The 11499-nt window shown below is 43.5% G+C and overlaps 1 protein-coding gene across 4 annotated transcripts in view; it reads right to left on the reverse strand.

The window, feature by feature from the left end:
• Window positions 1-2086: 2086 nt before the first annotated feature.
• MFHAS1 (multifunctional ROCO family signaling regulator 1) overlaps window positions 2087-11499 on the reverse strand; it is a 111487-nt gene continuing 102074 nt past the window's right edge. Inside the window, exons 3-5 of one of the 4 annotated variants that reach the window (XM_017894681.1) lie at window positions 11298-11476; window positions 8617-8727; window positions 2087-4747 (exon numbers count right to left, since the gene is read on the reverse strand). In XM_017894681.1, the coding sequence (XP_017750170.1) occupies window positions 11470-11476 (7 nt within the window). In that variant the 3' untranslated portion in view covers window positions 2087-4747; window positions 8617-8727; window positions 11298-11469. The remainder of the gene's footprint in view (window positions 4748-8616; window positions 8728-11297; window positions 11477-11499) is intronic. The other 3 variants (XM_017894680.1, XM_017894682.1, XM_017894678.1) reach the window with 3 other exon arrangements.

Below are 11499 nucleotides of genomic sequence, written 5' to 3' on the forward strand. Positions count from 1 at the left end.
CCGAGTCACACAAAAACTACTGTTCCTTCTGTTCCCAGACAGCTGTCATTTCACCATCTCATGTCACCGCCTTATTTCCTCTACTCCCTCTTTAAACGTTAACTTGATCTTGTGTAAAATGAAGATTTACTGAGCTGGAGACAATGCATAATTGCTTTTTTCCTCTACTCCCTCTTTTCACAGGTAAAATGTAAATTCACTGAAGCTAGTCAGAGCCTCACAAGAAGGTAATCATCTGCCTCATTGCCTACCCTCACTATTTTTCCCTCTTGCTTGCTCTTTCCCTTTTAAATACCAAAGTTCCCAAAACCCCTTTGGAAAAAGCACAGGCCACAGATGCTTCTGTGATCTGTGTTTTTTCCAGGAGTGTCCTTGACCTTGGCTAAATAAACCTCAAATCGATTGAGACCTGCCTCAGTCACCTTTTGGTTTACAAAAGTTCAATGAACCTGAAAGTTCTTTCAAAAGCTCACAAAAGGGGAAATTGCCTTGGAAGGGAACGACATATGTGATAAGTAATGCACTTCTAATTGTCACCACTGACACCTGCTTCTGTGTGGCCTGCTCAGAACTCGGTTTCTTGATGAAGAAAAACAAGGCCCAAATTGATGTGTGCTAATTGCATGACCTTCACCAGGAGGAGGGAGGCAGTGGCATAGAGGGAGTGCTTGGGGTTGCTGGATGCAGCCATAGGGCCAGCCACCCCTCTCCCACGTGGGATGCACCTCTTGTGACACTTGTCTTTCGGAAATTCTAACTGCCTCGTGGTTTCCTCTGTACTGTTGGCAGAAGTGGCTTTGAATTCTGGGCACCCCACGGCTCTACCTGCCTTGTCAGGAGTCTTACAGTGAGGCCCTCCCGGTCTGAGGCAATCCCTTCTTCCCTGTATTGCTCTGTCTTCAGGGCAGGGCTCCTCTTGTTACAGTAGGTAGCCAGGCAGACATGAGCAGGGCAGAAGAAACCCCCCCAGCAACCATCAGGTGAGATGGTCAGGTGGTTGTTACACTGTCTTTCTAAAATAATAATTGGTTACAGCCGGTGCCAGGGAAAGGCAGGCTCCCAATAGATACAAAACACCTAAAACTGGTGATCAGCCGCTTTCAGGTAAGTGCTCAGGAGCTGGGTGAGTGGGCTCAAGCATGCGCTTTAAGAGGCAAAATGGCGGCGCTTAACTGGTATAGGACCTTCTAGGTACGTTCAACTAGTAAGGGAAGAAAACCTCAGGTGAGCATGTGCACAGCTCCAGTAACACACTGCGCACGCGCCCCTTCCCAAGCGCTGGCAGGCCACTGCACATGTGGACAGCCCACCCCAGGGGAAGAATCAGGGGAGGCCTCCGAAAAATGCCAACGTATAAAACCCCAGGTCAAAGGTCAAACTGTGCACCTGATCTCTCAGGCCGCCTGCTTGGCCCTCTTTCAAGTGTACTTCCTTTCGTTCCTGTTGTAAAGCTTTTTGATAAACTCCCTCCTGCCCTAAAACTTGCCTCGGTCTCTCCCGCTGTCTTATGCCCCTCGGTTGAATTCTTTCTTCTGAGGAGTCAAGAATTGAGGTTGCTGCAGACCTGTTATGGTTTCACCGCTGTTAACACTCTGGCCTTGGTCCTTCCTTCTCTTCTCTTTGCCTTTTAAACAATATGGAGGACTAAATCCTCTGATGGGTACCTGAGGGGCCTGCGCTTCCAGTTTGCAAATAGGGCACCCTGGGGCAATATGTAGCAGGTGATGGTAGGACTTCTGCTAAGAGCCTTTGAAAGAAAAATCGGGGGAACTTCCAAACCTACCATAAATTTAACAGCTGTGACTTAGGAATATAGTGGATCATTGAAAAAAAAAAAAAAAAAAAAAAACTGATTTAAGAGAGCGGATATTCAAGAGTTACATCCTCAGCCTTAAAACAGAGGCAGTTTTAAAACAGGGACTCTTTCAGGGACCAATTACCAAACAGATGAGAGCTACCACCACCCACCTCCCACAGCTCCAACAGTACCACTAAGAACTAAAACAGTCATTCCTTAACTGACAGAATTAAAAGTAAAAACAAATGAACAAAATCAGAAATAATGAAGCTCTGGGAATACAACTGCTTAACCATTTCTTTGTATTTTTATTGATTTTTTTTTTTTTTTTAATTTCTGCCCAGTTACGACAACGAAATGGGAAACCACAATTACAATTCACAAATCATGGCATGAAAAACAACACACACCCCATCGGGAATTACACCAAACCCTTTCCTTCTTATTCATTCAAAAGAGATCCAATACACAGGTGTCAAATATGAGCACTGTCATTTTTTTTTTTTCTTAGAAGGGGAAAACATTTATTTTGGCAGTGCTTTGACAATTCCTGGAAGTGGTTTTGATACCACAAGTTGCAGGAATAGAAACCCTAACAAACTTGGACGGCATTTGTTTGAGAGGCAAGGGACGCCTTGCTTAGAAAACATTCCTCTTGTGCTTAGTGAATCGCCTGTCGCCTCGGTGGGCCGCTGTGTCTTTCCAGGTGTTCAAAGAGAAAACAGAATTTCTTGCATAGACAGCTGAAGAGTCCTGTAGAGCACAGTGATTTTTCTGTCTCCAACCCTCCTCCCACCCTAAAACAAATTCTCAAGCTTCTCTGGAGCATCTTTTGGTCACATGACCCTCTATCATGGTAACCCTTTTGCTAAGACACATGTGACACCAAGGTTTCTTCTGACACTGCTTCTCTAGGGTTCAGATGACAGCACAAAACATCACTTGTCAAAAATATTAGATATTATGAATGTGGGCGTTTATGTTCATAACAGCAAATAATTTGCAGGGTGTGTCACCAAAAGGAGCATTTTCGTCATTTGATATGGTCCCTCGGGAGTTAGCCCAAAATCATACAAATAAGTCTTTTTCTAAAGACGGGTCAAAGTTGGTTAATTTGACAGTTGAGGAACTGTCTCATGCCAACTAAAAAACTCTTACTGCCCAACTATTCAATGGTCCAAAAAGCAAAGACATGTTACCATTCAGTTGTACACACATGCACACGCACACACAGACGCGCACACACACACGAGAACTGTGACAAGGATTCACCAGATTAATCGTGTGACTGTGTTCTAAAAGAAAAAATCTCAAACTTCAGGTGTCCTAGTCAAGTACTAAAAAAATGCAAACACAGTCTGATCCCATTTGATTTTTATGATCACAATAAATCATTCTCTGAACTGCAGGTTCTGGAGTCAGTAACGCCTGGGGCACAAAATATTCTACAAAAATCGGTGTGTGATTTCTAGCAGGGCAGCCGCTTGCTCGTTATTTTAAAAAACATGTTGAGACTGTGGCCTTCCAAGAGTCAATACTTTACAAAAGAAGTAAAAGAGGAGTGAGTACCAGCAACTCACTCTTCTTGTCTGACGATGGCGAGAAGCAGTTTTATACATTTTCAATCAACCCACGGAGGAGGCAAATGTAAACAGAGTTTTTTACACTCTCCGAAAAACGTGTTACTACTGTAGCATATGCTGTTTGGCCCAATTAAAAGGAGAATGGAGAGCAATTTGTTTGGTTTGCTTTTTAAGTTTTACCTTGTGAAGATTTTAAAACAAGGATTTTACTAGTTCTTGGCAGGAGACTGTCCAATCAGAGGTTCTGTATTTATAAATATCCCATGTGGGATTATGCTCTCCAATGAGCATAACTGGAGTCGAAATTCACAACCTTAAGGTCTGACAGCCAGATGTGGAAGGTCTGCAAAGAGCTCTGCTAATAAGTAATATGTTTGCAAAGTGCTCTGCTAAGTAAGGTACTTATTAGGCAGAGCACTTTGTAAGATTCCGAACTGACTCCTGATTATCTTAAGCCATTAAAAGACTCAAGTTTTGCATGGACTTTTTGTCCTCTTTGGCCCCTGAGCATGCCCCATCTCTGCCCAGCACTAATAACGTGTGGAAAGCAAGGATTTCCCACCAGCGTGCCCCATCATTTATATAGGCAGGGACCTTTATTGAAAAGAAGGGAAGGGACACGGTCTTAAATGCACATTTAAGGTTCTTTCTGATTATTGGCAATCTCTATGAACCAACACTTAATCCATGGGCTAACAGAGACTTTTTTTTTTTTTAAGCTGAGGATTAAAGAATAAAGAAAAAACAAAAAAGTCTTATACTAAAATAAGAAATCAGCCCCATCTTGGCACAGTTCTCATGCAGAATATTGCACCCAGTGTGAACTAACGCTAGAAGCTTCAAACTGTATAAATTTAAATGTATTTGCATATTATAAAAATAAAGATAAACATATACATATTTTACACTAGTTATGGAACAGCAATGAACGTCAGTCGATCCCTCTTTCACATTTAACAGAACTGAAATCTGAGTGCTCTAAATACTGCCACCTGTACTGTAACTATGGCTTATATGTGCACGGAAAACAAAATCCCTGAGAAGCCATTCGACTTTTTTTTTTTTTCTTTTCTTCAAGTAGCGCGCTCCTTGGAGGATCACAGTTCTGAGGTTCAGGTTGTAAAACATTTGCTCCATCTTCTCGCCCATGCTTCCCCCACTACCCCCTCCCCACCTCTTCCCCAGTCTTCCAAAAAGCATCCCGCAAGCACGCGTTGTCACTCAAGTCCACAGAACACACTGGGGGGAGTGCATAGGGTCTGCCAGGTGCAAAAAATGGTCCAGGTGTCCAGATGCTCTCTTTTCTCCATGGAAATTCCACAGCCACAAACATCACTGGTTTCTGTGCTTTTCACCAACGTTCTTCCTGTATGGGTGGACAAGAAGAAAGCACAGAGATGACAAAAAGGTCCTGGACAATGCTACCCTCAATAAGAAAAGGAAGTGATGATAGAAATCTATTTTCTCACATATTTTTTCATTTCTACTTCTAGGACTCATTATAAATATGTAAATGTCAGGCAACTCATGTCCCCACAAAGGAAGAGTCATTTTAGCAGTCTATTTGCCAAACATTTCTGTTAGTGTGTTAAGCTCAGTTCAGCTATAAAGAGGGAACTGTACTAATTGGCTGTCACCACTTATTCCACTGTAATTTTATAGCTTAACTAGACCTCTAACAACCCAAAACTCTAAACATGGAACTGTTTCCTTTCAATAAACACACAGTCACACATAGACACACACCAAATAATCTTCTAGGAGAAGGAATACATACTAAAAAGTAAGATGTCTGTCCACCTAAAATGTACGATTTTACTTAAAATGTTATACATTAAGTTGTCCACGAAAATCTGGAGTCTGATCAATATAGAATGAAGAAACTACTGCAGCCTCAGCAAATACACAAAGCGGCATTCAGCTCCGATAAAATGGTTAGAGGAAAAATATCAAGTGTTTTTCTCATTTTTGCTTCCCTACAATGACATGTGATGGAATGTTNTTTAGGAACTTTTAATAAAATATACAAAGACATTGAAAGGAAAGGAAAAAGGAGCTATGATTCGTTTCCTCCAATCCCCCATCTCTCGTTAGGAGAGACACTGATTTCATGGACACTGATAATTCGGCATCTGCCTAAACACTTCTCCAGTCCATACAAAATTCAGTCATGGGCTCATTCAAGCATGATAATAATGACATCACCAAAACAAACAAAACAAAACCTCTCATTTACTAACTACATGCCAGGAATTAGGTTGTTCACTCTAGTGCATTATTTATCTTCAACTCCTAACAATCCCACCATGTAAGCTCCGTCTTATCAGCATCTTACTAAGAAGGGAACTAAGGTTCCAAAAGGTGAAATAACTTCCCCAAGGGTGCACACTAGCCAGTGGCAGAGCCAGGCCTTTCACTAGGGTGATCTGACTCCAAAGCTAAAAGAGAAGTTGGATATTTGGAGCCCTAGGGAAAAATTTCACATTTCTACGGCACTTTGCCATGATAATTTTTTTAATGCCTATTAATATAGTAAACTCCCAGAAGAGAGGGTTTTGAAAACTGCCTCAAATTCAATTAATAATATAATCAACCTAACTGTAAGGACAGCAGTGTAATAACACACGTTTCAACCCCGCAGCTAACTTTGGTGGTGTGAGTTTTGGGTTCACGTAGAGATGGGCTACATAAACATTTTCCCACTGAATCTAACAGACCTTCGGAAATGTAGACAGTCTGCTCCCCGGCCTACACGTAAGACTAAGAAACACAAGAATACCTAATCAAGTGCACCTAGAGGGAATATGCGACTGTTCAACCAGCTTGAAAACTGTTTCACATCTATGCCTTTTTCCACATTTGGGACCTAGAGAAAATAACCATCAAAATCACCAGCCTTCTCTGTTTCTCCCTACCTCCCTATCTCCATAAACTTGTCCTCCTCCTCCAAGACCCACCTCAAATACGACTTCCTAGAACTTTTTCTGATTCTTCCTGGTAGAGTTCTTTCTTCCCTGTGCTTACGGGACTCTGTTCATACACCTATCATGGCAGGTACCATGTTTCAATTATAATTAGACTCTGACAAGTTTGTCTGGTTATGGCTTTGATTCCCATCTTCTCCAAAGAGGCTATTAGGTTCTGGAGGGCAGGATCTGATTTAGTGCTTTATGTATCCTCAACACCCGGCCCAATGCCTACTAGAGGATAATTACTCAACAAAGATCTGTTGAATGGATGGGTGTGATGAAAAAGCCACAGGTAAAAAGTAGCCAAGATACTATGAGATCATTACCAAAAGAGGAATATAAAAAGTACTGAGGAGAGCCAGGTGCAGCAGCTCATGCCTGTAATCCCAGTGCTTTGGAAGACTGAGGCAGACGGATCACCTGAGATCAAGAGTTTGAGATCAGCCTGGCCAATATGGCAAACCCTGTCTCTACTAAAAATGCAAAAATGAGCCGGGCGTGGTGGTGCATGCCTGTAGTCCCAGCTACTTGGGGAGCTGAGGCAGGAGAATCGCTTGAACCCGGGAGGCGGAGGTTGCAGTGAACCAAGATTGTGCCACTACACCACAGTCGGGGTGACAGACTGAGACTCTGTCTGAAACAAACAAGTAAGTATTGAGGAGACATGAAGAACAGAGTGACTGGTTACGTTGAGGGTGATTAGCGGCGGCTTCCCGGAGGAGCTGACCTATGACCTTGGCCTCAGCAACCAATGGGCCTTCACTGGTAGGAGAGAAGGGCAGCAGCCAGCCAGGGGACTGAGAGGTAGCCAGGGCCTACCATGGTTGACCTCCCACGGAAAGGGAGTGTCCTGTGTGTTGGCAGAGTGCCTGGGGTCTGATTGTGCAGGACCTTGTGAGCCATGGCCAGGAGTTTGAACTTGAGCCTGTAATCACCAGGAAGCCATCCAAGGCTCTTCAAGAGGGAGAGACGTGATGGGGTCTGATGTTAGAAGATAATTAATGTTGGTTTGAAGGACCAAAAGATAAGAGAGTAGGCAGCCAGCTGAGATTCAGTCACAGGAACCTTGGTAGAGATGGGGGAAGTGGTGGCTGGCGGGGGTCAGGCCCTAGAAGGAAGCCCGAGGCTGGAGCTGAAGATATGGGTCAAATTCATTCATGTCAGGACACTGATGGGATGGGATAAAAGGTGTTGGAGAATTACTACACACAGGGAAGAAAGCAGAGGAAAGCATTGAGGCTCATGGACTCCTAGCTTGGGGCCGATGGTGCAAAGCTACGCCGTTGCCCAAGACAGGTCACAGACTGAGGAAGAACTTTGGGGAAGGAAGGCAATACATTCAGTTGTTCACCTGTGAAGCCTACAGGACATCCAGGGATGATGCCAGGTGAGACGTTGGAAACAGAGGTCTGGAGTTGAAGGGAGGAGCCAGCCCGGGGGGCGCCCAGCCCCCAAGTCCTCCCAGGTTAGGGAATTGAAATCTGCCCTTCCGGGATGCAACAAAGAAATTATGACTCAAGGTACTGAGACGCTTAGGCTGAAACTGAAGCCATGGCATGTTGTATTAACCATGTCTTTTATTTTCTGTGTTCTGGTGCTTTCCTATCCTGGGCCTTGCAGACTCTGGAGGGACTGTCTCTCCCAGGATTAGCCAATTCCTAGAGATGGTAAAACAACTTGCCCGGAGTACACTCTTAAAATACAAACCAACTAATCCTGAACCCACACCCGGAACACCTCCTTTACTGGCTCTCACACTGTAGGCCACCATCCACCTGCCCCTGAGCCAGGTTCCAGACGACTAAGGCAACCTCTCTGCCCCAGGGCTACTGAGATTATTCAAATGAGCCCGTCCTAGACCTGCCTACCTGGTCTTGCCCATTCCTCCCCTCGTGCCCCCAGTCCCTTCCTCTCCCTCCATGTGACCATCCCGGTACTTCCCCGTGTAGTTCCTGAAGCTGTGGACCCACCTGATGTTTTATTTCTGCATAATACTAAAATTTTTAAAAAATGACTTCCTTTTTTGAACAAGGATCTAAGATCACTGTCTATGCAATATCATAGTAAATTAAGCAAAAGAATCAAGTAGTTCCCTTCTTCCTAATTCCCATAAGCAACTTGATTCTAGAGAAGTATAAGGTTTGTCTAGGATTCCTGTTCTCCAAAATCTCTTCATCCCAACACCCCCATATCCCCTCTAATCTCTCCAAGTCCTCAAGAGGGCCTTACCTATTTAAGAAATTCTCTCTGCTTCACGGAGACTTACCCTTAAAAATTGGTGCTCCTAAAGTCACAGTTTGGGTACAGTAAAAATGATGGCATAAGGAAAAGAAGCACTATCTTTTCCACTTAATTTTCCAAGAAAGTATGAAGATACCTAAGCAGAGAGGGAAAAATTCCAGTATCAATGTGGCTGACGGGAGACTAAATAATTAAAGAAACACAATTCCTCCCAGCTTGTTAAAACAGCAAGGCAAAGAGCTGTCTCACTCCTTACATAGAACAAAACAAATCAATGCAAATCAATGTGAACCGCCCCACAGGCAACGTCCACAAGCGGCCTTTTCTTATCAAACACCATCCCTTCCTCAGCCTCTGTATCTTAAAATTCTGGGGTCAGTGAAAAATTCTCCATTGTGACGAATTCATCTCACGCCATTGCTTTTTAAAAATATTTTATCAAGTTCATACTAATTTGTGTGCTATTAGACATACACGGCCTGTTTATTTGGTGATATAAAGGCTACAAACTTCATCCTGCTTTTTATAAAAGGCAACTGCAATTGGTCTTAAATGTCTTTATGTCAAAACGATGTTACTGCCGAAATTCCTGTGCAAAGTCATCACGGTACTTTTGAGAATAGTGACAAACAGCAAGTAACTGGAATTTAGTGGGGAACTTGCTTGAATGGGAACTCTACAGTATATAGGCAATAATCCAAGATTTTAAAAGGGAATTTTGAAATGCAATAACTCAGCCTTCCCTTCTATTATTATTAGTACTTCCTAAAAAAGGAGAAAGCTTAGCTCAACAATTTTCAAACCACCCCCACCTTTTTTTTTTTGGTAATTCTGTAACACACGATCTGCCAAAAATCAGAATGAACTTCCTTCTTCAGTCTCAGAACTCCCACCACTCCCCACATATCAGAGCACAGACAGATACGGAATCGCGGCAGGAGAAATGTCAACCATCAGGAAATGAGAGTGATACATGCCTACTTCCTGTACATTCAAGGGTCAGTCCATTAAGAAACCACATATTAGAATGTGGGTCGCATTCCAGTAATGCCTCAAGGTAAAACATTTTCATACGATGACCTGTTGAATTTTCTTGGTCTTTTACACAAAAATCAGTAGATAAACTGGGTTATCTGGCAGGTTATCAAAGAGCCTTCAGTTTGGTGGAGGAGGGAGTTGCTCTAAAGCTCTTTGGAAGGAGAAAGAGAAGCATTCTGCAGGATCCCTACAAATGAAACGCAACCAGCAAGCTGTCATTTGTCCAGAGCTCACGTTCCCTGGGAATTGGAATATTCAGTCTCACCCTGAAGAGTAGCTGGACAGAGACAGGAATTCACAAATAAAAGCTTTAAAAGATTATGCGTTCTACTTGCTTCCTACCTTGCCCACCGGAAGTATATGTTTGCCCTGTGTTTTGACTCCTGATGTCAAGGCTCAGTACCCCTGAAATATCTATGGTCTAATTAAGCCGCCATGAAGAAGTTCTAAAGGAGGAGCTCTCCAAGCAGCTCCAGCTCCTCTCCACCATCCAGGAAATAGGGGGCTGGCAGTGGGAGGAGCAAGACAAGCCACTGTCTTTAGACTGAACTGTGCCAAGGATAACGTGTTTATGAGAACCTCTTTAAAACCAGAAATCGGCTGGGTACAGTGGCTCATGCCTGTAATCCCAGCACTTTGGGAGGCCGAGGTGGGCAGATCATGAGGTCAGGAGATCGAGACCATCCTGGCTAACACGGTGAAACCCCATCTCTACTAAAATACAAAAATTAGTCGGGCATGGTGGCATGCGCCTGTAGTCCCAGCTACTCGGGGGCTAACAGGAGAATCACTTGAACCCATGGGGCAGAGGTTGCAGTGAGCCGAGATCACGCCACTGTACTCCAGCCTGGGTGAAGGAGTGACACTCTGTCCCAAAACAAAACAAAACAAAACAAAGCAAAAAGCAAACAAAAAACTGAGAAATCTGCTTCATACTAACACACCAGCCAGCAAAACCATTCCTGAAAGTGACACTAAAAATATTTATTGGCCGGGCATGTGGCTCACGCCTGTGATCCTAGCACTTTGGGAGGCCAAGGTGGGTGGATTACCTGAGGTCGGGAGTTCAAGACCAGCCTGGCCAACATGGTGAAATCCCGTCTCTACTAAGAATACAAAAAATAAAAAATTAGCCAGGTGCAGTGGCGCGTGCCTGTAATCCCAGCTACTCTGGAGGCTGAGGCAAGAGAACTGCTCGAACCCAGGAGGTGGAGGTTGTGGTGAGCCGAGATCACGCCACTGCACTCCAGCCTGGGCTACAGAGTGATACTTCATCTCAAAAAACAAAACAGAACAGAAAAACAACAACAAAAAAACTTACTGACTGCATGAACTAGGTGTTGGATAAGACACAAGTTAACTGAAAATAGGCAGGAGATTTCTTTTCGGGGTGAAGAAAACGTTCTAAAATTAGATTGTGGTGATGGTTGTATAAATACAACTCTGTAAATACATCAGTAATCATTGCATAGGCGAGTTTTCTGGTATGGAAATTATACATCAATAAAGCTTTTAAAAATGTATCTGTCACAATCGGTATCCTTGAGGAGGTCAGAATTTTTCAGAGCAACCCAGGCAAATCTGCTACTAGGTGAATGTTCACCTCATCTTAAATGCAGATATCCTTGAAAATCAACTCAAGATATTCAAAGCATGGAAATTACTCACATTTCTATCTGATAATCAGCAAAGGGGACAAGAAGCCACTCAGCTCCTCTTTCTCCCTGGAGGGGGAGGTGCAGAAGGCGAGGCATTTCATCCTGTTCCTGAAACCTCTTCCCAATGAAACGCTGGTGGAGACCTCAACCACCAATCCACTGAGACAAGTCATAAGAGTAAATCATGTACTCAAAAAAAAAAAAAAAAAAAA

Source organism: Rhinopithecus bieti, unplaced genomic scaffold, assembly GCF_001698545.2.
Source record: "Rhinopithecus bieti isolate Rb0 unplaced genomic scaffold, ASM169854v2 scaffold_25360, whole genome shotgun sequence".
NCBI classification, from domain to species: Eukaryota; Metazoa; Chordata; class Mammalia; order Primates; family Cercopithecidae; genus Rhinopithecus; species Rhinopithecus bieti.